The sequence below is a fragment of the Nicotiana sylvestris genome, chromosome 5 (assembly GCF_000393655.2).
Source record: "Nicotiana sylvestris chromosome 5, ASM39365v2, whole genome shotgun sequence".
NCBI classification, from domain to species: Eukaryota; Viridiplantae; Streptophyta; class Magnoliopsida; order Solanales; family Solanaceae; genus Nicotiana; species Nicotiana sylvestris.
Window position 1 is genome coordinate 71,311,220 of NC_091061.1, and position 27,613 is coordinate 71,338,832.

Below are 27,613 nucleotides of genomic sequence, written 5' to 3' on the forward strand. Positions count from 1 at the left end.
TTCCATTAGTTCATCCAGCTTGAGGGTAGCAATGTTCTTTGATTCCTGAATAACAGTGATTTTGCTTTCCCAAGAGACTGGCAGAACCCTTGTCGAAATCTTCTCAACTTTGTCTTCTTCAAGAATAATCCTTCTACGAGACTTAAGTTCATTTGTCACTGTGGTGAACCTTGTATACATCTCTTGGATGGTTTCTCCTTCCTTCATGGTGAAATTCTCATACTGAGAATACAACAGTGTTCCTCTGGACCTCTTCACTAGAGGTGTTCCTTCATGAGCCACTTGCAAAGTTTCCTAGATTTCCTTAGCAGTGGCACAACTTTGAATTCTACTATACTCATCTGGACCTAGTCCACACATAAGCCATTTATTGGCCTTAACATTCTTCTCCCAATTCTTCAGGTCTTCAGCAGTGCAGTCAGCTCTTGTCTTTGGCACATCCACTCCTTCAACATTCTTCTTAGTAGTTGCTAGAGGACCACCAGTGACTATGTCCCAGAGTTCATAGTCTTATCCTATGATTTTGTGATCCCTCATTCTATTCTTCCACCAAGAATAGTACTGACCATTGAAAAGTGGAGGCCTAGCAGTGGATTGCCCTTCCCAGTTCCCAGGTGGTGCACTCATGTTGCTCTTTTCCTAAAGTGTTAGCCTCTTTAAGGATAACCTGCTCTGATACCAATTGATGTTCTAAACGTCAATACCACACAAGAGGGGGTGGGTGATTTGTGTGGTACCCAATTTTCACTCTAGAAAAACCTGGTTCTTCTAGATGTTTTAACTATTGCTGTTTGCGGAATAAAAAGTACATAAAATAAAGAACATAGAGATTTTTACGTGGAAAATACCTGGCTCAAAAGGTGAAAAAACCACGACCTACTACTCAGTAGGATTTTCCCAAACTACCACTAAAATCACTGAGCCAAAACAGCATTTACATAAACTCTTTGTAAACTTAAGGATTAACTCTAATCCCTTGTAGCACACAGCCTCAACTGCTGCGACAACTTCAAGTTAGCTTATAACTTGAACACTCAAAGGACCTACTACAATTGCTTCTATAAAAGCTGAAAGGTACAACTTTAAACCACCTACTACAATTGAACTAGAATAAGAAAAAACATAATGGAACTGGTTCTTCTATCTCGTTCAAGTAGCTTCAGGAGTGCACACTTAAATCTCACATAAATTGCTTGCAAAATTGCCTTGCTCTTTTGCTTTCAATTTTGTTTAACTTCTGCATTTGTGCAATACCTATAAAAGAGAACAATCACTGTCATTTAATAGGTTAGAAATCAAAGTTTTATTGGGACTTAATTTCTGATCTTCTATCGTAGTTGAGTCCTTGAAGATATCAAAATCTAACACTCTCTTTATCCTTATTGTGTTCTCTTCATATAAGGAGACTTTCTCCCCTTATCCAATATGCAACCTTTTTTATCAGATTAGGAGATATTGCTGCTTGATCAGTAGGACTTATCTCCTTCACGTGCATCTCACATATGTAGGTTGATCATAACAGTTCTTCACAAGATGGACCTGGTCAATGACTGAGCTCATTTGTCATTCTTCAAAACTTCACCTGTTCTTGGGCCAACACCTGCATTCATCAGAAAACACAAACAGGTGATCGTTTTCAAGCAATTTACATAAAGGGTTAGCAATATTGGAAAAATCTTTTATAAACCGCTTGTAGAAACAGGCGTGGCCAAGGAAGCTTCTTATTGCCTTGACAGAAGTGGGTGGTGGCAACTTCTCTATTATATCAGCCTTAACACGATCCAATCTCTATTATATCAACCTTAGCACGATCCACCTCAATGCCCTTACTTGACACTAGGTGTCCCAAGACTATACCTTCATGTATCATGAAATGACACTTTTCCCAGTTTAGCACCAAATTAGTCTCCATAATCTCTTCAGAATTCATTTCAGATTCCTAAGGCAGTCATCGAACGAATTTCCCACCAATGAAAAATCATCCATAAAAACTTCCATTATGGCCTCTATCATATCTATGAAGATGTCCATCATGCACCTCTAAAATGTGGCAGGTGCATTGCATAGGCCAAACGGCATTATCCGGAAAGCGTAGATGCCATATGGACAGGTGAATGACATTTTATCTCTATCCTCTGGGGTAATAGAGATCTGATTATACCCCGAGTATCCATGCAAGAAGCAAAAGACCTCCCTGCCAATCTATTTATCTCTATCATCTGGGGCAATAGAGATCTGATTATACCCCTAGTATCCATCTAAGAAGCAAAATACCTCTCTGTCAATCTATTTAACATCTGCTCAATGAACGACAAGGGAAAATGGTCTTTTCGAGTGGCCTTGTTCAATATTCTGTAGTCCATACAAATTCTCCATCTCGTGACTATTCTTTTTGAGATCAACTCATTGTTCTCGTTTTGCACCACAATCATTCTACTTTTTTTTGTCACACACTGAACGGGGCTAACCGGGTTGCTGTCGGAGATGGGAAAAATGATTCTCGCATCTAACCACTTGATCACATTCTTCTTCATGACTTCTTTCATGTTGGGGTTCAGCCTTCTTTGATGTTCTGTGGATAGTTTGTGCCTATCTTCCAGTAGAATGTTATGCATACAGAAGGCCGGGCTGATACCCTTAATATGTGCAATGGTCCAACCAATTGCAGTCTTGCACTCTATTAACACTTGCAGAATATGTTCTACCTACACATCTAACAAACCAGATGAGATAATAATGGCTGAAGTTGATTTAGGTCCCAAGAAAGCATCCCTGAGGTGATATGGTAGTGGTTTCAGTTCTAACTGTGGTAGCTCTTCGATCGATGGCTTAGCTGGAGGGGTCTTTCTTTCTTCTAAGTGTAAAGACTTGAATTCGAGCTCTCTTTTGCAGTATTCTTGGCCTTCAAGAGCCAACACCCACTCCGCCAAGTCCTCACCATTTACCTCTTCTATGTTCGTGAGGCAAGCTGCTAGAGGGTCTTTTGCATTAAGTGCCTCATTAGCTTCCTCCATGATCACATCCACAGCTTCTATCAAAGAGCAATTTGCAAACTCATTGGGTCGCTGCATAGACTTTTGAACATTAAATGTTATTTCTTTGTTATTTAGCCTCATTTTCAGCTCCCCAGTTTCACAATCAATCATATCTCTTCCTTTGTCCAAGAACGGCATTCCCAAAATTATGGGAATCTCCTGATCAACCTGGCAGTCCTGAATGACAAAATCTACCAGAAACAAAAAATTTCCAACTTGCAGAAGTACATCGTCAAGTATACTCGATGGTCATTTCAACGTTCATTCAGCTAGCTATAGTAACATAGATGTTTTCCTTGCTCTTCCAATACCTAACTTTCTATAGATAGCCAATGGCATCAAATTAATGCTCGCCCCCAAGTCACACAATGCTTTCGCGAATGCATAGCTACCTATGGTGCATGGAATTGTGAAGCTGCCAAGGTCGGATAGCTTCTCCGCTATAGGTCTTGTCATAATAGCACTATAAGTCTGAGTCAATTTCACAGTTACCAAGTCTTGAAAGTCAAACTTGTGAAACATCAAGTCCTTCATCATTTTTGTATAACCGGGCATCTCCCTCAAAGCATCAATTAGAGGAATGTTTAACTGAATTTGCTTTAACATTTCCATGAACTTTTTGTACTGTTCATCCTTCTAATATTTACCCAACCTTTACCGAAAGGGTGCTGGAGGTCGTTTCCTTCCAGTGACTTAAGTTAGATCCTGCCCCAACATTGTTTCTGATGCCTTCTTTTGCACTTTCTCTGTCTCATGCAACCTCTTTTTCTTTGCTTGTTTCCTCTTATGCATGTTATATTGTTACCTTTGTTAACCCTATTGAATATTCCACCTCAATTGGTACTAGAACAAGTATCTCAATTGGTTGGATTTCGTGAGAAATTTCTTGCTCTAGATCAAGATCCCTACCATTTCTTAGACTCACCACCATAAGCTGCTTCGGGCCATGCTCTTTCGAATAGACATGCGTGTCCGTAAGTAATGCCCTTTGGGGATGATTATTCGGAGCCATAGATATTTTTCCTAATAAAATCTTAATGCCTTTTATTGCCGAGTCATGTGCTTCGACTCTTGCATTTTTCCATTGGACCTAATCAGTTGTTGTAGCATTCCTTTAATTTCAGACAATCCATCATCTTGTCTCACTATCTGTTGTTGTTGAGGTTGTTGATAAGCTAGCTCCTGATTTTGCTGATTTTATCCCTATTGCCTTTGGTAAGGCACGACTTGACCATATGGTCGTATAGCTCCTGAATTGTTGTTGTTGTATTGTTGTTAAGCTGGTCTATACTGTTGATTCTGCTACTCCCAATTCTGACCACCTTGCCTCTGGCCTCCATAGTTGCCACATAGTTCATATTCTCTTGATAGTTCTGGTTGTCACTTTCACCATTCCACGAGCACATATATGGTTGGTTAATTCATGGTGTACATAAGCCCACATTAGTCGTGTTAAATATGTGTACCTGCTTCTGGCCTGATTTATCAATATTCTTGTGAGGATACTCAATTGCATCATCAGAGTGGCCATATTCTCGGCTATTGAGCTGTTTGGGTCCAAAACGACTAAGTGAACTATAGGGTTAATCATAGTGTCTCTTGTCATCCATCCTAAGTTTTGAGACATTTTATATAGCATGACCTTACACTCTCTAAATGATTTGCTCAAAAATACTCCACCTGCTGAAGCATCAATGCTGGCCTTCAAGCTATGTCACGATCCAATTCCATTATGGGTCATGATAGCGCCCAACACAGCCGTTAGGCAAGCCAACAGTGATCAACTAGTGGTTTTCCATTTAAATAAATTATGAAGTAGTAACATTTCCTTATTTGTTAAAAAGATTTAGAAATTTGCAAGGGTAAAATAAATAAATGGGAGCAATAATCACAAATCGAAATCATGTAAGCAAACCCAAAATCATAAGTCTACTAGTGTGTGTGCCAAGACCTGGTTTCACAAGTGTGTGAGCAATCTAGTAGAATATACAAAGGAATACTAGTCTACAGTCTGAAAGGAAATAGACAGAAAGGTAAAACATAAAAGAGACTCCAGCTGCTGCAGAACGACTCGGAAAGAAGCTCACCATAAAGTCTCGAGGTGGGGATCAACTACGCGCGCCGGATGGGTAACTAGATGCACCTGTCTCAGATCCTGTACAATTAAGTACAGAAGTGTAGTATGAGTGCATAAACAACATGTATCCCGTAAGTATCTAGTCTAACCTCGAAGAAGTAGTGACAAGGGGTCGACTTTGACACTTACTATGGGCTAATAATAATATAATTAAAGTGTTATACTAAGCATGGATTTCATGAATAATATTGAAATCTCAATAACAGGAAATGATAAGTTCTTCTTTCACAAATATAGATTTCATGTTCAGTTATACCATTTAACAACTTACATTTTAGGATATTTAAACGGTATCAATCATGGTGAGTTCCAAATAATTATCATGCGCAAATTATGCCGAGGTCGTACGGCCCGATCCAATATAATATTTAAATTGTGCACTGCCGGAGGGTCGAACGATGTGAACCATAGATGCATCTATTTACTATCGAGGCGTTCAGCCCGATCCATAAATAGCAATTATTTTCAAAGAAAACACAAATTTCACATTTACCGTCAAGTAATCCATTAAATCTTCAAGTAAGGAAATTAACCTTTTACACTCCTTTTATGAAATTTCCGACTTGACTCAAGTAATTAAATTAGCAAGTAAGGGCGCAAATATTTCAAATAAAGCATGATATGGGTCCTAAACTACCCGGACAATAGCATATTAGTAGCTACGTACGGACTCTTGTCACCTCGTATGTACGTAGCCCCCACAAATAGATACATACATTTATTTAATTCACCTATAGGGTTAATTCCCTCTTACAAGGTTAGCAAGGAGACTTATCTCGTCTCAAGGCTTACTTCCAAATTTAAGAATGCGCTCAAACCCTCAAATCAGAGCCGAAAAAATCCAAAACTATTCAAATAGTGTAAAAACCGATCAATATGTGTTCAAAAGTTTATATTCTAACTATCTAAGTGATTACTCATCCCAAAATGCAAGATTCCTAAAATTCACCCCGTGCCCGGATTCCGTAAATATTCGAAGAAAGTTGTTACCCATACTGTAAGGAACATAAATATATGATTTTTTACTTAGTTCCATAATTGTTTTTGTGGTAAAATCCCATTTTTATTAAACCCTAGGTTTTTCATTTAAACCCATAATTTCTACCAACTTTCATGTTAAAATCTATCCAAAATCTGTGTATTAAACTCACATTAAATAGATATTACTTACCTTACAAGCTAGGTCGAAATCCCCTCCTTAAAAGCTCTCCAATCGCTAAGTGTGGAAGAAAATGTGATAAAAATTGGCCTAAGCCCGTATTAAATGAGGCTCACTGCCTTAGCGATTTCCACACCTGCGGTCAAAGAGCCACACCTGCACCCTCGCTTCTGTGGACAAGAGTCCGCTTCTGCGAAAATAGCCTGGGCCGGCTGGTGTCACACCTGCAGACGGGTACCCGCTTCTGCGGAGGATGGGCTGCATCTGCGGTACCTGGGTGGCCCATTCTTGGCCTCTCCTACGAGGATTCGCTCACACCTGCAAGCTTGCACCTGTGACTGGCCAAGCGCAGACGCAATTATGACAAATCTTGGGAGCTTCAGCTCTTGCTCCAAGTTTCCAACTTCGTCTGAGCCTTATCTGTTTGGCACTGGGGCCCCGCCAGCTCATACCAACAAGTTTTGAATCATAAAACGGACTTGCTCGAACTCTCAGAATGCCCGAAACAACATTAAAACTAAGAATCACACCCTAACACCAATTGAATCAAACTTAAGAACTTCAAGTTCTTAAATTTACTTCGAATGCGCCGAAACGTACTTATACTATTCGGACTGACACCAAATTTTGCATGAAAGTCTTAAATAATATTATGGAACTATTCCCGATCTCGGAATCCTGTTTGGACCTCGATATCACCAAAACCGGCTCCAAACCAAATTTAAAGAACTTCTAAAACCTTCAAGAACCAACTTTCGCTATTAGGCGCCAAAATGCTCCAGGGTCGTCCAAAACCCGATCCGAACATACTCCCAAGTATGAAATCATTGTACGAACCTATTGGAACCATCAAATCCTGATTTTGAGGTCATTTACTCATAATGTTGACCGAAGTCAAGCTTGGTCTTTTTAGTCAACCTTAAGGAACCAAGTGTTCCGATTTCAACTCGAACTCTTTCAAATCCCAAAATAACCATCCCCACAAGTCATAAATCAGTAAAAGCAAGTACGGGAAGTCTCATTTAGGGGAACAGGGTTCTTGAAAGCAAAATGATTGCTCGGGTCGTTACAAGCTATCTGCCAATCCCATGTAAAACCTTTTTCCCAACATCTGATCTGGAATGCCATGATGTGGACACTAACCAACATACCTTTAAACCTCTCCCACGTTTCTTATAGTGTTTCAGCTGATTTTTGCCTGAAGCTCAATATCTCATAAACTTGTTTGGCAGTCTTATTGGATGGTTAGAAATTATTCAAAAACTGCTTGACTAATTCCTCCCAAATGGTGATGGAATTTATGGGGAGCAAATTAAGCCAAGTCTCAGCTTCTCCAGTCACCAAGAATGGAAACAATAACAGTCTGATTGCTTCAGGTGTCACATTCGTTTGCCTTTGATGACACAAATTGACAACAAAAAAATCAGATGTTGTTGTGGATCTTCAATGTAAGACCCAGAGAACAGTCCCTTGTTCTGCAACAGATGTAGCATGTTGTTTGTAATTTTAAATGACTTTACTTGTATCTGAGAGGCTACAATTATGGTTTCCAGATTTTCAGCGGTAGGTTGTGCTTAATTATACAAGGCCACTTCTGGCATAAGAGGTGCCACACCCTGATTGTTCGTGTCATTCACATTGTTTCGGTTGTTCTGGTCGTCTATGAAATCCCCCATTTCTAGTTTGATCTGTTCTGTTAGGTTTTATTGTCATTTGTCCTTCTTGTTTTCATGATTTAATGCCTTGAAAGTTTTCTCAAGATCTAGTAATGCTTCAAACAATTCACCAGTTCTTGAGGAGTTTCTAGATATGCACCAGTAACACACAAGACTACAAACGTAAGAATTTCAATATAATGAATTTAAAATGAAGAAAATTGACTAAACTTAGAATACTAGCCATTCTTCTAGCTGTAATTAATAACACTGTTAGTTCCCCAGCAACGGTACCAAAATTTAATCACGCCCAACTACGCCTCCTAAGAGGTCTAGCGGTCATTGCAAATATAATCTGGTTTACAAGTCCGGAGTCGAATCCCACAGGAAATTAACCTATTATTACAACCACTAGTTTTGCAAGAATTCAAATAATCAACCTACAGAAATACTAAATATCGATTTGAGTGTTTACGAACTAAGATAAGAGTAACTAAAATGTAGTAATTTATAACTAATAGAGCAAATATTGTAGACAAGATTTGGAAAAGTCTAAGGTTATGATTTCCCTTATTGTCGGAATCTCCCTTGCTAAGTTTCCTATGAATTCACCAAAGTATTTTCTCTCAATCATGAGCACTTTGGGTGTCGTATCTCTCTCTCTAGCAACTACCACAATTTACTAGAAATATTCTCTCGAACTACGCTAGCCGGCACTAATTCACGGCTCACTACGATCGCACTAAAGTTTTGTTATCTCTAGTCCCCCCTTTAAACCCTCCATATTGATCTCTAAAATACGTTAGGAGTGGTGTTGTTCAACAACTACCTAAATGTGTACTCTCTATCGAGTAATACATACTAAATAGACACAATTAAAATGAGAGCTCTTCAATTAACAACAACAAAAATATAGTTGAACACATAGAGAAAAATCTACGGCAAATTTATATTAAATATAGTGAACAGATCATCCTCCAATAGGTTGAAACAACCCTATATGGAAATATTTAGCTACTCATAACCATACTAACAATAATTATAGTAATTGAAAGCATTAAAATACAGATTCAGGAAGAATGGAAGAGAAAAACTCTTAGGGTTTGTTGCTTCTAACTGTTCCCGTAGCCTTTTTCCTCTCCAATAATGTCTAACCCCCAATAAATAGGTTTAGAACCCATTTTATACATGTTGGGAGCGTGTAGGGTCGAAACTACCAAGTCCTAGCTGATTTAGAATGAAATCCGCCCTTAGCCGTCTCGCTTGGCGCCTGGCGTCAACCTGCACACCGAAATTTGTCCACTTCTGTGCTATTCTGCCATTGGCATTTTGGTTGGTGTCTGACGCCATCCTGGGCACCAAAATTATACTCCCTCCAAATTATTCTATTTTTTACTTCACTTTGCATGCAAGCTTGCCAAACCACTTCAAATTGACTCCTACACATATAAACATCATTATTAAGCTCGAGTCACAAATATTTACACCAAAGTTAACAAGATTGAGGTATAATGCAAGGCAAATTACATGCATAAACATGAATATTTAGCCTAACATCAGTAGGTTAAAGCGCTGGTGTGATCTCTGTCATAAAATTATCTTATTTGTTAGTTTAATTTTGCATATTATTTATATGTATATTTAATACAATTTTGAAGAAGCGGTTGGCTAAGGTGTGTCCGGGTTACATATTTTCCTTGTCTAACTATAACCTCTTACCACACCCTAATTTTGAATCTATGACCCCAACAAGAAAAATAAATTATTCACTCCATTCAATTTTTTTTTGTAATTAGGATAATTTATACTCTCTCTGTTTCAAAAGATTGACATTATTTCATTATTATTCCATTTCAAGAAGATTGACATCTTTCAATATTTTCTAAATAGGAAGTATTTATAACCACACAAATAATATGACAGGTTGGAGACCACAAGTTTTAAATGTTTTACTGACACAAAAATACTATAGCTTATTTAATATTACGTATCTCAAAATTCCTCCTTTCTTTATTAAAATTTGTGCCAAGTCAAGCTAGGACAATCTTTTGAAACAGACTGAGTATAAATAAGAAGCTAAGCCAAAATAATAGAGGATGGGACAACAATTTGTGCATTTGTTAAGAGGTTATAGCTATGTTACTATTACAGAGCATTAGTTTTCTTTTTCTGAAGAAGTTCCTAAGATGTCTGTCCAGATATGCTCATTTGCAAACATTGGAGTATCATAACTACTAGATTTCCAAAAAGATTTTTATTTGCACCCTCCTTTGCTAGAACATCTGCTATTTTATTCTGTTCCCTGAAGGCGTACTTGATCTACTGATTTCCAATTTTTGCATCATCAACCTGCAATCTTGAACATTAGGCTCGTAATGGTACTTCCTGTTTGAATCATATTGATTACCCTAGTTGAGTTTGTGAAATTTCTAATAGTGCCAGATTGTGCTCAACTACTAATTTAAGTCCCTCCATAAATTTCTGTTAGTTTAGAATTTTTGTTTGTTGGATGAGAAATTCCTCCCATGAAGCCAATGGCCAGTCTCCATTTCTATTTTTGATTAGACCTCATATTCTTCCAACCCTACGGTTACCTATACATGATTCATTAGTATTAAATTTATATTTACCTTTATCAAGAGGGATCCATTTAATATTAATAGCAGTGAAAGTATTGTCACCCCAGCTATATTTCGAGGGTGTAAGGCCCCATAAAAACGCGCCAAGTAAGTTTTTTATGGTGCAAAAGTAAGCTAATATGCTACAATAACGGATTTTTGGATTTTGCAATGCGTCGCGGAGTTGGTAGAAGAATTGGCAGAAAACGACAATTTTGTGGTCCATTGTGCTATAGCAGATCTGTTCCGCAGACCACGAAAAGAATAAGAAGCAACTCAAATTGACAAACCATTTTGTGGCCATTCTGATGGCCGCATAACCATTCTGCTACCGCAAAATTGCATCGCAGAATTAACCAGACCCAACCCAGAATTTGAAAACTATTTTGTGGCCGTTCTGCTAGCCACATATCTGTTCTAGTACGAGGAAATTACACCACATAAGTGACTTGGGGGGGGGGGAGTTATTTTTGGAAATTATTTTATCCAACCCTATTTTGATATAAAGCCTTAGGGGGTCATTTTATAAGATATAACTTGATATTTTAGAGTGAGGGTATCAATTTAGAGAGAGGGAGAGAAGCTTTATCAAATTATACTCTCCAATTCTTGCTTAAACCTTCAGGATTTAAGAATGAAACTCATAAGACCTTCTACTTACAAGGTAGAATTCATCTCTAGATTTAATGCAATGTTTAATAATGGGTTTAGGTAGTATATTATCATGGTGGGGATTGTGGGATTGTGACCGGAATCCATAAGCCCCCAATCTCGAATTTGGGAGTACGTGAAGACTAGGAAATGTGATTTTGGTTGGTTTCGAGCAAATGGTTGGGCATGCATGTGATTAATGATGGCTAACGGTGTTGTAGGTATATTGTATATTTGTTGGCTGCTTAAAAATTCATGGTGAGGGTAAAGGAATTTTTATTATAGAATATTGTAATCAATTTCGCATATTAGGTGTTTGATGAAAAGTCAGAATGAGCTAAATCTAAGAGACCATCCTAACTATGGTTAAATTTGGTTATGTTTCTATAGATTGAGGTTGCTAGGAGTGTGGGATGTTGTAGTCATCTAAGGGAAGATCAAAAGGTATGTTGGCTAAACTCCCTACGTAGAATCAGATACCATGATCTCACTGTGAACTCCAAGTACGATTGATCGGAGTACCAATTCTTATCATCATAGATTGTCTTGAATACATGATTTATCATATGCCGATATACTCAAGTCATGTTTAAATTTATATCCCTATTCACTCCTACAAAGATACTTCAAATGAGGTTGATTTAACGAATGTCTATGATTCCAATTTATGTTTCAAATGAAATGGGATATGCTTCCTTGTAAATATTTCCAATGTGTTATAAGCTCTTACATTCTCATAGATAGAAGCTATGGTATTCCTAAATGTCCTAAGTGTTCTAAATGTTATATGGTCACCCGTGGAAAGTAAAAGGAAGTGATAATATGAACATCAAATGTGACCGCTTGCCAAAATGAGAATTATGAGGCATTGTATGTTCCAATGATTTCAATCATAGTATGTATGCTTTTAAAACAATAAATGCAAATGACTTTGATGTTAAGTTTCCATGAATCATGAACTTAGCTAATAAACATAAGATGACAAGAGAGTACATAATAAGATGAAAGAGAGATGTCCTATTCTAAAAAAAGATGAACCATAAGAAAAGAAATTGGGCCCATGTGCCATTAAAATCTATTTATTGACTCACCATACATGTGTTAATGTAATAAGATGTGTTTCTCCATGATGAGCATGAACATGAAGTATTCTAATAATCCGGGAACTTACGAACTTAAATGTAATATTAATCATGTCGCTTTGAACTTATATATGGTCATGTGCATAATTATATGTTATGAACCCTATGGACGGTCTATGAAATGCACAGGCGCGTAACATGGATAGACCCTATGGACGGTCTATGAAACGCATAGGTGTATAGTATAGGTGAACCCTATGGACGGTTTATGAAATGCATATGTGTATAGTATAGATAGACCCTATGGACGGTTTATGAAACGCATAGGTGTGTAGTATAGGTGAACCGTATGGACGGTCTATGAAACGCATAGGTACATAGTATGGATAGATCCTATGGACGCTCTGTGAAACACATAGGTGCATAGTAAGAGAGGGCTATAGACAGTCTGGTGGGATGCATATCCAGCATGAACAGTAGGTTCCATTTTCATTGCTCTTGTTTGTACGTGTTGCATTTACATTATATTTTGTATCTCATGCATAGTTCATGTGGCTCACTTGATTCCAAAAGAAGTTCAGAATGATGTAAGTATAATAAGACTTAACATGTGATTCTATGAGTCGTTTCATAGTTTCTTGATGTACTTCATTTTCCTTTTATTTGAGTTATCGTATTTATAAAGCTATGTATCCATCATGAGAAGTATTTTTGGCCATTGAGCTGAATGTATTTAATTTAAAAGTCAAGATCTAATTATGTTACGGTAAATCATGCATGATTAATGATGAGTGGTTAATGTAATGTAAGTTGGCTCGACTGGTTAATTCAGTTGATCGCTGGTCATGCTCCCTAAAGTTGGGGAGTGACAAGCTTGGTATCTTAGCACAAGGTTTAAGAGTTCTAATATGTCATGGAGCTGTGTCAGTACAGTCCCTCTTATCGGTGTATTGCTGGTCACACTTATAATAGGGAGGCTACAACAAAATTTAGGAAATATTTCTCTTCTTCTATTCTAGATCGTGTGTTAAGGTTCTGAGTTAGTCTAGGATTTTCTTTACCAATATCAAGGAATATTACTCGTCATGCTACAAAAAGAGAAAGGCCCAAGGATTAAAGGAATGACGCACATAGCAGGCATAATGCGTGAGGTGACCAATTGTCCTCGTAATGGAGGAAGGAAAAGTCAAGGATACAACCAAGGTAAGCAAGGTCATAGCATTAGCCTCCTGAATTTGAGACTTCCTGAATAGGTTATTAAGGATTATATATGGATGTGACAAGTAGGGGTGTTAAGGCAAACCCGAAAAATCAAACCAAACCAAACCAAAAAACGAACCAAACCGACCAAAAACCCCGATACTTTTTAGGTTTGGTTTTGGTTTTGAATTTAAAAAATCGATTAAATTTGGTTTAATTTTATTTTAATTTTAATTAAAAAATAATTAGAAAAAAAATCTAACCAAACCGACTATATAAGTAGCTATTTAAATTTATTTATTACACCTCTATATGTGTATATTTTATATAAAGTGTCTAAATTTTTATGGTATATATTAGCTGTTTGTATTTTTAGTCTAGTTATTTGCTATTATAATAATCTAATTCTTTACCATTATATTCATGTTTTATTGGTAGTTTTCTTTTGCTAAGTACAAGAATTTATTTCATGTAAAAAATAATCGATTTTTAATCGAGTACTTAAATTATTCATCAGTATTTGATTTAATTATCATCAATATATCTTGGTAAATGATAGATTTCTCAAAGAGCAATTAGTTTAATAGTGTTATGTTGAAAATATAGTTGGAAGAATATGTGTTTGGTAGTGTATGTCTCATATTTAAGAAAAAAATTGATAAATAATTGAAAAACCCGAAAAACCGACAAAAACCAAATCGATAAAAAATCGACTTAACTAGTTTGGTTTGGTTCCAGTATTTGAAGAACCGACTTACTTGGTTTGATTTCTTTTTAGGAAAAAATGATCCAAACCGAATCATGAACACCCCTAGTAACAAGAAAGCTCAATTTTCATATGATTGGGATTTTACAGAGATACGCGCATGAATTTCAAATATGGAGTGAGGGATGGCACATGAATAAGTTATGTATGAGGCCCCATAAAGATTGATTCTGAAACTATAGAATAGTAAAATATTTTAAGGACCACCCTCTGATAGAGAAGTTAAGAGCCAAGTGCGAAAGTTGTGCCCCATGCTTTTAGGAGGATTAGCTGAGATAGGATAAGCTCCCAATGATCAGTGTGGTGCATGTTAATGAAGTTACACAAATTTATTATGGGTCAAGGCAAAAGAAGAGGTAGAAATGTGTTGAGCACGATATTGATGGCATATTTTTGGTGCAAGGAAGATATACCAAGGAAGACGATCCTTAGAATATAGTAGGGGTCAATCAAGGTTTTGCTTTGATGAGTCATGACCAAGTAGCTCACCGAGGGGCGGTTGAATGCAAAATGAAATGAATCATATGGGTATAATAGGCAAGTCTATGGTATTGAAAGCATGATATATAGGAGAAAATATTTAAAAGGGTAACCACCTCCAAGGAGATATGGGTAATTCCAATAGACGTAGGGTCGACTAGTGCACATGGGTGGGGGTATGAGAACCATGCTTATGTACCTAAGATTTGGAAAGGCAAATGAGTAGCTTAGGCGCATGATGTGTGAAGATTATTATCTGGAGGGTAATGGTGGTGCCATGTGTCTCTCTCTCGGGATACGAAGAGTTATGAATGAAAAAATGATAAATTTATTGCGCCATCTAATCCTTGTTCGGCAATGATAAGTACCCCAACCCATTCCACCTTGTTCCATGGTGTGTTTTAATGCGTATGACCATCCATAGAGTTCCATACCCTATATGTTTGACCATGAGGTGATACTTCTTTACATGTCTGGACCTTCAACCACGATTTATTTAATTCATATGGGGTTGAGGATGTGAGATGACAATAGGAATTGGGAGGGGGAAGTCACAGGTGTTAACCCAAGGTTATAATGCGATTTAAGTAATTAGGAAGGATGTTTAAGGGATTATACATATAAGGAAAAGGTGGGGGTAAAGGTGTATGCCCTTAGTTACTCTATAGGCGTATGTACATAAGCTTTCACATGTAAAGAAACTCAAGTTGATTTTAGTTACGTTCAAAATATCATTTTCAATATCCAAATGTGGATAAAGGGTGTTACATGAGGCTGAAGGATGTTCCGCGAATGTTACTTGAGGCTGAAGGGTGGTACTAGAAATTTGAAGATCATGTTTTGTATTTTCTCTTCAAAGTAGTAGTTTAGGAAGAGCAAGAGAAGTTGCATGGAGCCCATAATGATGTACAATAGTATGTCAAATCATGACTGGGTCAAGGAATGGCTATATAAATGTGTTTTGAGGAGTATAGGGTCAATGAAGGCTGTGGTTACCGTGTATTGGGTTGTTGTCACACTGTGTGGTGCCTCGTATGGCAAGAGATGTAAATCCATCGTGGGATGGTCCAAAGTTGGTACATCAGAGTTGATATGGGCAAGAACTCGTTCACTAAACTATGGATAAAGTCAAGATCGTCACAGAATTGTTGTGCTTTAAAAGAATGTTAGGAGTTTACTTTGTATGAATTATGTTCAAACTTGTACTATTTATACAAATGCCCCATTTTGGGTAATATAATGCCCCATTTCAATATCCAAATGTGGATAAATGTGATCCAGATGTTTTGCAAATGTTACATGAGGCTGAAGGGTGATGCTAGAAATTTGAAGATCATATTTGTATTGTCTCTTCAAAGTAGAGGTTTAGAAAGAGCAAGAGAAGATGAATGGTGCCCATAATGATGTAATCTAGTATGTTGAATCACTATTGGGTCAAGAAGTGGCTATAGAAATGTGTTTTGAGGAGTATAGGGCCAATGAAGGTTGTTCCGTATATTGGGTTGTTGTCACACTGTATGGTGCCTCGTATGGCAAGAGATGTAAATCCTTTGTGTGATCGTCCAAAGTTAGTACAACAAAGTTGATAGGGGAAGTGATACGTTTAGTAAACTATGGAGAAAGTCAAGATCATCACGGGATTGTTGTGTTTTAAAAGAATGTTAGGACTTTACTTTTTATGAGTTATGTTCAAACTTGTACAGTTTATGCAAATGCCTCATTTTGGGTAATATAATACCTACGATGTTATGGTTGGTGTTGCTTTCATGTCTATAGTGCAATGTTGTGTTATCTATATGTTATTAGGATTGATTTCTAGGATTCTCTAACAGGCAGATAGGCCCAAATGCAGGGAAAATTCTACCAAAACTTTTGAAAATTTTGGGTGTTAGCCAAACATTTGGGAGGCCTGGGGTGTGAATAAAGAGCTAAGTAATAATAGGTGTTTTGTGGCATACCCTAACCCTCACTCAAGGACGAATGATCCTAAGCAGGGGAGGATTCAAGGCCCCATAAAAGTTCGTCAAGAATTTAAATTTATTATGGTGCAACGGTAAGCTAATGTGCCACAACACAGATTTTTTGATTGTGTAATGCATCGCGGAGTTGGTAGAAGAATTGGCAAAAAATGACGATTCTATGGTCCATTATGCTATAAAGGATATGTTCCGCTAACCACGGAATCACCACAGAATGAATAAGAAGCAACTCAAATTGACAAACCATTTTGTGGTCATTTTATTAGCCGCATAACCATTCTGCTACCGCGAAATTGCATCGTGGAATTGACCATACCCAACCCAGAATTTAAAAATCATTTTGTGACCATTCTGTTGGTCGTAGAACTATTCTACTCCCACAAAATTGCATCGCAAAATGGTCATACGATTTTGTGGTCATTCTGCTGGCCACATATCTGTTCTGCTACCACGGAATTACACTACATAATTTACTTTGGGGGGGTTATTTTTGGAAATTATCTTATCCAATCGTATTTTAATATAAAGCCTTATGTCATTTTATAAGATATAACTTGATATTTTAGAGTGAGGGTATTAATTTAGAGAGAAAGGGAGAATCTCTATCAAATTATACTCGCCAATTCTTGCTCAAAGCTTGAGGATTCAAGAGAGAAACTCACAAGACCTTCTACTTACAAGGTAAGACATCATCCCTAGATTTAATTCAATGTTTAATAATTGGTTTAGGTAGTATTTTATCATGGTGGGGATTGTGGGATGGTAACCGGAAGCCATAAGCCCCCAATCTAGAATTTGGGGATATTGTTTATTGGTTGGATTCTTGAAAATTCAAGGTGAGGGTAAAAGAATTTCTGTTATTGGACCTTGTAATAAATTTCGCATATTAGGTGTTTGATGGAATGTCAGAATGGGCTAAATCTAAAACCACCTTCCTAACTACGGCTAAATTTGGTTATGTTTCTATAGATTGAGGTTGCTAGGAGTGTGTAATGTTCTAATAATCTATGAAAAGCTCAAGCAAAGTATGTTGGCTAAACTCCCTCCGTAGAATCGAATCCATGATCTCACTATGAACTCCAAGTACGATTGCTAGGAGTACTAATTCGTATCATGTTAGATTGTCTTGAACACATGATTTATCATATGCTGATATGCTCAAATCTTGTTTCAATTTCTATCCTTATTCACTCCTCGAAAGATACTTCAAATAAGGTTGATTTAACAAATGTTTATGATTCCAATTTAAGTTTCAAATTAAATGGGTATAGTTTCCTTATAAATATTTTCAGTGTGTTATAAGCTCTTACGCTCTTATGGATAGAAGTTATGGTGTTCCTAAATGTCCTAAGTGTTCTTAATGTTCTATGGTCACCCATGGCAAGTAAACGGAAGTGATAATATGAGCATCAAATGTGACCTCTTGCCAAAATGAGGATTATGAGGCATTGTATGTTCCAATAGTTTCAGTCATAGTATGTATGCTTCTAAAACTATAAATGAAAACGATTTTGATGTTAAGTCCTCACAAATCATGAACTTATCTAATGACCTTAAGATGACAATAGAGTACATAACAAGATGAAAGAGAGATGTCCTATGCTAAATAAGGATGAACCTTAAGTTAAGAAATTGGGCTCATGCGCCATTGAAATCTACTTACTGATTCACTATACATGTGTTAATGTAATAATATGTGTTTCTCCATGATGAGCATGAACATGAAGTATTCCAATGATCCGGAAACTTATGACCTTAAATGTAATGTTAATCATGTTGCTTTGAGCTTATATATGGTCATGTGCATAATTATGTGTTATGAACTCTATGGACGGTCTATGAAATACATAGGTGCATAGTATGGATAGACCCTATGGACGGTCTATGAAACGCATAGGTGTATAGTATAGGTTAACCCTATGGACGGTCTATGAAACGCATAGGTGTACAGTATAGGTGAACTCTATGGACGGTCTATGAAAGGCATATGTGTTTAGTATGGATAGACCCTATGGACGATCAATGAAACACATAGGTGTGTAGTATAGATGAACCGTATGGACGGTCTATGAAACGCAGAGGTGCATAGTATAGATAGATCCTATGGACGGTTTGTAAAACGCATAGGTGCATAGTAAGAGAGGGCTATGGACGATCTAGTAAGACGCATAGCCAGCATGAACAATAGGTGCCATTTTTATTGCCCTTATTTGTACATGTTATATTTACATTATATTTTGTATCTCACTCATAGTTCATATGGCTCACTTGATTCCAATAGAAGTTCATAATAATGTAAGTATAATAAGACTTGACATGCGATTCTATGAGTCGTTTCGTAGTTTCTTGATGTACTTTATTTGCCTCTTATTTGAGTTACTGTATTTATAAATTTATACATACATCATGAGAAGAATTTTGGCCATTGAAACACATAGGTGTATAGTATAGGTGAACCGTATGGACGGTCTACGAAACGCGTAGGTGTATAGTATAGGTGAACCCTATGGATGGTCTATGAAATTCATAGGTGTATAGTATGGATAGACCCTATGGATAGTCTATGTAATGCATAGGTGTATAGTATAGGTGAACCCTATGGATAGTCTATGAAATACATAGGTGCATAGTATGGATAGACCCTATGGACGGTCTATGAAACACATAGGTGTATAGTATAGGTGAACCCCATGGACGGTCTATGAATCCTATAGGTGTATAGGATAGGTGAACCCTATGGACGGTCTATGAAATGCATAGGTGTATAGTATAAGTGAACCCTACGGACGGTCTATGAAATGCATAGGTGTATAGTATAAGTGAACCCTATGGACGGTCTATGAAATACATAGGTGCATAGTATAGATAGACCACATGTACCGTCTATGAAATACATAGGTGTATAGTATAGGTGAACCCTATGGACCGTCTATGAAACACATAGGTGTATAGTATAGGTGAACCCTATGGACGGTCTATGAAATGCATCGGTGCATAGTATAGATAGACCCTATGGACGGTCTGTGAAACACATATGTGTATAGTATAGATAGATCCTATGGACGGTTTGTGAAACGCATAGGTGCATAGTAAGAGAGTGTTATGGATGGTCTAGTGAGATGCATAGCCAGTAAGAACAATAGGTGCCACTTTCATTGCCTTTGTTTTTACATGTTACATTTACATTATATTTTGTATCTCATGCATAGTGTTACGCCCCCGCAATATTACGTCGATGTTATGCTCTGCAGTAATATATATTGCGGTGATGTTACACTTTGCGGTATTAAGTTATGACGTTGTTGCACCATATAGTATTATACGTTGAATTTGTCGTAAGGTAGTTGACATCAGTCCAAGGAAAAGATTATTTGGAGGTTATATGAATTATGCTATTTCAAACAAGTGATGAGTAAACTCGTGAAGGAAAGAGGGTAAGTAAAATCTAAGAAAATGAATCTTTGTCGAAGTTTGGCAATTTGGGATAAATACGGATCAAGTAATAACACTCGATAATTATAAACTAGTACCATGCAAGGTACCATATGACTACGGTAGTATAATATATAAAGTATATATGAAGTACTTTGAAAATAAATAGAATTTTAAGTAACTTGTGATAATTTTTAAATTATGCGGGTAATAGATTTATTATCGGGTAACGAAACATTACTCAGTTAACAAATAAGTGGATAAAAATTTATAAAGTCACACCCCAAGAATCATGGTAGCCCATCCCTTTATGTTTAAGGTGACTCATTAGTCACATTTACATGTGTCATACAAGGATTAAAGGCCTAATTCACAAGTCTTATCTAAATAAAGACTCTTGTAAGGCATTTTAAAATGGGTAAGCACTTATTTCAAGATCCAAAAGTCAATGCATTCTGCCATGAACCAGCAAAAACGTGAAAAGGCAAACTTTTACATTCTATAATAAACCAAAAACGTGAAAGAGCTACAAAGTGTTAGCCAATTCTGATTTCAACCAAAAAGCAGAATCATTTTTTCGTTCACCAATTCAATGCTAGCCAACATTTCAATTTCAAGAGTTACCAAGTTCGTTTCTAATATTCGAGAGTTTCAAAGCAGAATTTCGTCCATATTTCGCAGAAGCAAATTCATTCAAATGATTCCGGGAACAGGTATCTTAAGGCTAAGCTCTTCCTTTATTTTGGCATGATCTCGTCGTTACACAAGTTTGATAACGAGTCATAAAGAAAAATTCATATCCCGGAATTTACGTATATTTTGCTAGTCTCGCAAGTTACGTATAATTTTCTAGCCTTGTAAGTTACAATATTCTCATTATTAGGATTTCATATTCAATTGAGTATTTCTTTCTTCCAGTCAAGAGAGCAGAGAGTCTATATATACAGTATTACAGTATTTTCATTACCATCGAGCTATAATCGATGCGTAGGCCCCTATTGGGCAACCTCTGATCAGATGGTAAGTTATATACTGATCCTATTGTAGCCGAGCGCTTATGAGCGAGCCCAGTTGGTCGAGATACAGAGCCTAGTATGGTCGAGCGCCTATGAGCGAGCCTACTACGGCAGAGCAGTTCTATATATACCGAGCCTACTATGGTCGAGCGCTTATGAGCAAGCCCAGTTGGTCGAGATACAGAGCCTAGTATGGCCGAGTTCCTATGAGTGAGCCTACTACGGTAGAGAAGTTATATATATACCGAGCCTACTGTGGCTGAGAGCTTATGAGCGAGCCCAGTTGGTCAAGATACAAAGCCTAGGATGGTCGAGCGCTTATGAGCGAGCCTACTATGCCAGAGCAGATATATATGTATACCGAGCCTTATAGGGCCGGATAGTTATGTTACTTAATATATTGAGAGAGTTGAGTCAGTATCAGCAGGTAAGCACATCTTCAGATTATCGTTGACTTCCAGCTACTTGCAGTTATTGTATTATAAGTTTAGTTTCAGCTTTCAGTATATTGCCTTATATACTCGGTACATTATTTCGTACTGACGTCCCTTTACGTCCTTTTTGCCTGGGGACACTGCGTTTCATGCCCGTAGGTCGAGATAGATAGGTCGAAAGCCCTCCAAGTAGGCTATCAGTAGCGGAAGATGCTGGTGTGCTCCATTTGCTTTGGAGTTGCGTGTTTGGTTAGTATGATTTAGACGTGTATTATTTGGTATGGCGGGACTCTGTCCCGATCTTTATGATAATTATGTACTCTTAGAGGCTTGTAGACATATGTCGTGTACTTGAAAGATTGTACGGCCTTGTCGGCCTATGTTTTGAATTTATAAATGACCATGTTGGCCTATTAGGCCCGTATGTCACGTGTATATGATGATGTAATAAGAAAGATATGTTACGTTGGTACTCGGTTGAGTAAGGTACCGGGTGCCCGTCATGGCCCATCGGTTTGGGTCGTGACAAAAGTGGTATCAGAGTAGTTCTGTCCTAGGGAGTCTATAAGCCGTATCTAGTAGAATCTTTATTATGGGTGTGTCGTGCACCACACTTATAAGCAGGAGGCTACAGGGCATTTATGACTGTCACTCTCTCTTCTTACTCTAGATCGTGTGGTAGAGCTCACTTATAAGAATTCAAGTCCCAAACTTCTATTTTTTCGTAATAAGACAATGCCTATGTTCAGAAGGATGATCGATAAGAGATATAGCCGTGGAAGTGTTGAATTAGAAGAACTCGACTTTGTATCATACTTATGATAAGTAAATGTGAGATCTTCAGCAGATCATGTGTGTACTGAAAGATGTAAGCCTCTTGATAAGAAGCCTTAAGGCAAGAATGCCTATCCACCTTTATGGTGAAAGAAAATGAGAGATTAAGAAGATAAATACAAGTTTCAACAAGCAAAAGAAGCAAGATATAGAATGGTTCGAGGCGCCCAGTTAACAAAGGTTAACAGTGTTTATAATTCAGGCAGAGGCACATAAGCTTTTTGAGAGAGGTATATACAATTGGTCGCACCCATTCCAGATATGCCCTATGGGGGTTAATAGAAGTAGTATAAGAAGATATGATGGATGAATTGTTTGCGACAGTTGGCATTTCCGAAGGATACTGCAAATATGCTAATAGATCTCCTTGTGAGGCACCCATATAGTATACTTTAAAATAGTACAGTCAGATATGAGTACTACAATGACATGCACTATAAGCCTTGAAGGGATACATATTACTTTAGTATGGCTCGCGTCCCTAGTAAAGAGAGAACGTTAAGCAACTTGAAGAGCCACGGAAGTGAGCAAAGGGAAGCTAAAATCAAAAGAATGTCTCGTTCGAGTTTTCAGAATAAAGTGATAGGCATAAATATTAGCGGGAAAAAAGAAAAAAGTTAATGAAGCATTATGAATAAGGTGTGATACATGGATAAAAATGGTAGGGTGTTACAAAACCTATAGTCAAATGAAGAAAGAGACGAAAGGTTATGGGCCTTAAGACAACAAAAGAGTATAGGCCATAAGGTTATATCCTCATTTCGAGAAATAAGTTTGTGACTCCAACGCGACTACCAGAAGAAAGAGTTAATCCCTAGAGTAATAGAAATCAGTATGGGCTGGTAAACAAGATAAACTAAATATGAATTAGGGACTCAATGATTGGAAAATACTCGGCATTATGAGAATTTCAGATTGCGTTCCAGCGATGGTGAAATAGACAATAGAAGAAGATACATGATGAATTCAGAGAATGGTCACTCAGGAAGACGCTTCCCTAAAGCAAGCAATATGAGCAAAGAAGCTTAAGGGACCGTATGTACCAGCTACATTAGGTGTCACCCTCGCGAGTAAGGGGATTTGTCATCCTTGTTACAGAAGGATTGTCGCAAGGCGAGTGAGGATCATTGATGTTGAGAAACGACGCCAAAGATGAAGAGGTAAGACATCTACAGGTAGATCCTCGTGGCTTCAACTCTTAGTACACCCTAAACGGGGGAATATGGAGTGATGTGGCATTAAGTCAGAATTAAGTGGTCTTAGTAACTATGGAATGGTAAAGGAAGAATGCGAAAAATGAAAGAGGAATGAAATGGCACTTATCCAAATCTTACAGGTACGCTACGATTCAAGAATATTGTGCAAGAATGACGTCAAAGAGAGAAAGTAAAGGTTCCTACCCGAGATGTTATTAATAAATAAGGAACCAGTGCGAGACATAAGTTAAGAAAAGGAAATAACCCGGGAAAGATTACGAGGAATATTGATATGAGAATAGGCCAACGAGTAGTTAGTACTTGTTTAGGAAGATTCCAGTTATGGCTAAACATGAGGTTACAGACGAGTTATCAGATAGTGTGAGATAAATATAGTAGAACCCAACATGGAGAGTTCAGCCTCGAAGAATATCATTATAATACTTGAGATATATTCAAATTGGAGTCGGGGTAGTTAAAGGTACCGTATGAGTATTACGGAAATAAACGAGAGTGCCACTGGGAAGGTAGTAAAAATATCAGTTCAAAAGCAACCGTACAAGCACAAGGGCATGGAAGTAAGCAACTAGGGATGATTATAGGCAAGTAAGATGTCACGACCCTAAACCCGGACCAAGTCGTGATGGCGCCTCTCGTGAAGACAAAGCCAACCGACACTTCCCATTGCAGTATTTAACATTTTAACAGAAAGAAATAGTCTAAAGCATGATAATATAATCCAAGGTTTAAGCAAATGATAGTATAATATGCGAAATACAACCCAACACAGCCTGATACTGGGGTGTCACTAGTCATGAGCATCTAAACAATCTAGAATACTCAGAGGAACTGCAAGGTTTAATACAGAAACTAAGAACATGAAGAAATAAGATAGGGAAAAGCTCCGGGCTACGAACTCCGACAGCTACCTAGAGCTCCTCGGATCCTCCTGAGCTGGAACTGATCAGCACTCGGGAGCGGGACTAGGTGTGCCTTAATCTGCACACAGGGTGTAGGGAGTAAAGTGAGTATTCCAACTCAGTGAGTAATAATCATAAATAAAGACTGAAAGTAGGAAATCACGTAAAGCACATTTGCAGACTATAATGAAGCAGTAAAACCAATGAAAGGTATGTGAAAATCATTTAACTCAAATTAAACTTCACGAAAACCTTTTTCAACAATTTAGGTAGGTAAATGACATGCAATTAAGGAAAATAAACACATAAAGGTTTGCCCCTCGTGCACAATATCAACAAATCCTCCCTCGGACAATATCTCAAAACAATACCAGCCCCTCGGGCTATATCTCATATCACAATAGGTACCCGCGCACACTGGGGGTGTGCAGACTCCTAGATGGGCCTCTTACGGCCCAAGCGCAATATCAAGCCATCTCGTGGCATAATCACACAGGCTCTTGGCCTCATATCAACAAGCCACCTCGTGGCGAACAAATCTCAGGCCCTCGGCCTCATAATCATAATCGGTGTTTCCTCACAACATAGGCCCTCGGCCTTACTCAGTAAGAATCTCACAAGCCACTCGGGCAATAGTAAAACATGATGCTCAGCCCAGAATATTATTTAAAATATCATTTAAGTATTAAAATAGAGTAAACATGGCTGAGTACGAAAACAGTGAATTATAACATGACTGAGTTCATGTATAAAGTCAAAACAGTGAGGAAATATCAATAAAAGTCCTCTGAGGATTCAAATAGTTGGCGCGAAGCCCAAATATGGCATTCAACCCAAATAATGATGATAGCAAATAGATTTCAGTCAAATACGCGGTAAAATAGTCATTCGGGACGGACTAAGTCACAATCCCCAACAGTGCACGACCCCACGCTCGTCATCTAGCATGTGCGTCACATTAATATAGCACAACAATGTGCAAATCCGGGGTTTCATACCCTTTATACATCATTTACAATCATTACTCAGCTCAAACCGGTTGAATCTCTAGCTCGCGACACCTTTGCCCCTCGAATTGGCCTCCACTCGCGTTGAATCTATCCAAAATCAGAATCACGGCATCAAAATATGCTAAGGGAACGAAGCTCAAGTGAAAATAATCAATTTACAACACAAATCCTGAAATTACAGAAACCCGACCCTTGGGCCCACGTCTCGAAATTCGATAAAAATTACATCAACGGAATCTTTATCCTCCTACGAGTCCATACATATTAAAAGTACCAAAATCCGACCATAATAGGTCCCTCAAACCCCCAAGTCTAGGTCTCCAATACCAAGCCCTAGTTTTTCCCAATTTTAACCCATAAATTCCATTAATTATAGCTCTAATCCGTGAAATAATACCATGGGGACGAGTTTTAGATCCAAATTCCTTACCTCAATGAAGTTCCCCTAAAATCCCTCTTCAACATTGTCCAAAGTTCTCCCGAGCCAAATTAGAAATGGTGAAAATAGCTCAAAATCACGAAGGACACAATTTATACATTCTGCCCAGGCATTTTCGTATCTGCAGCCCAATTTACCGCATTTGCAGTTCTTCATCCGCTTCTGCGGAAATCACTTAACTCCCCATTGTCAGTATCTGCGGTCCCATACCCACATCTGCGACTTCGCAAATACAGTCCTCCTAACCGCTTCTGCAGTCCCTGCTCTTCAAGCCCCTTTTTCGCTTCTGTGACTAATCGCCTGCACATGCGGCATCACACCTGCATCAATTCCTCAAACTCCCTGTCAACCATCCGAAATCACCCCAAGGCCCCTGGGACCTCAACCAAAAGCACCAACATATCCCAAAACCTAATTCAAACTTGTACCAATCTTCAAAACACCTCAAACAACATCAATCAAATCAACCAAAACACACCGGATTCAACCCTAAGTTCCCAAAATCTTCCAAATTCCGCTTTTGATCAAAAACCCAACCAAACCATATCCGAATAACCTAAAATTTTGCACACACATCCCAAATGACACAACGGAGCTACTGCAACCCTCGAAATTCCATTCCAAACCCTATATCAAAATCTTGCCTACCAATCGGAAACCGCCAAAATATCAGCTTCGCCAATTCAAGCCTAAATCTACTCTGAACCTCCAAACCTCATTCCAATCACGCTTCTAAGTCCCAAATCACCTCCCGAAACTATCCAAACCATCGGAACTCACATCCGTGCCCTCTAACACATAAGTCAACATCCGATTGACTTTTCCAACTTAAGCTTCCTCAAAAGAGACTAAGTGTCTCAAACCTTACCAAAATTATTCCAGATTCGATCCAACTAACCCGATACCACATAACACAGATAAACAAAGCATAAGGAAGAAGAAATGGGGAAAACAGGGCGGTAACTCATGAGACGACTGGCCGGGTCGTCACATAAGGACATCAAAAAGATCTGTAATAAGCTCACAGCTTTACGAGAGTCAAGGGTTCTCCTTAAGTACTACAACGAAAGATTAGCTGAGAAGATAAAAGAAAGGCTTCAACCTAAGGATAACAACATAAAGAGGAAATGGTCGTGTAACAACAATCTCACAACAACATTGTAAGCATTCCAAAGGAAAGTAGCACCTACCGTGGCTAATGAATGGGAAGTAAAAATTAAAAGTAATATTCAAGATTATATGAGTTGTATAAAAACTCGGATAAGATAAGCTAAATATGGATGCAACAAGGGGGGGGGGGAAGACCAGAAAAAGTAATAGCTTACGTTGAAAGAAAGCTAAGATGGAACGAAAAAATTATTCGATCATTGATCCAGAGTTAGTACATTATGGATACACTCAAGATTTTGGAGCATTATCTAGGCAACATATTTATTGGCAATTATACAGCCATAGAAGACTCCAGTATAAGTTAAAAGAAAGAATTGAGCCCATGGCGTAGACAAAGGACTGAATTGTTAGAAGATTGTATCATGGATATCCCATAACACCCATGAAAGGCTAAGGTAAT

The 27,613-nt window shown here is 37.9% G+C and overlaps 1 protein-coding gene and 1 non-coding gene across 2 annotated transcripts; one reads left to right on the forward strand and one right to left on the reverse strand.

Moving 5' to 3' along the window:
- Positions 1-1,556: 1,556 nt before the first annotated feature.
- Positions 1,557-3,641, reverse strand: LOC104229342 (uncharacterized). Its single transcript, XM_009781969.2, has 3 exons — positions 3,347-3,641; positions 2,723-3,226; positions 1,557-1,600 (listed from the first exon to the last, which is right to left on the reverse strand). The coding sequence occupies exons 1-3, from the start codon at positions 3,639-3,641 to the stop codon at positions 1,557-1,559; spliced, it is 843 nt and encodes a 280-aa protein (XP_009780271.2).
- Positions 3,642-7,452: 3,811 nt separating this feature from the next.
- Positions 7,453-7,558, forward strand: LOC138869936 (small nucleolar RNA R71). The gene has a single exon (XR_011400171.1). It is a non-coding gene; the product is annotated as a small nucleolar RNA R71 (small nucleolar RNA).
- The last annotated feature ends 20,055 nt before the right edge of the window (positions 7,559-27,613 follow it).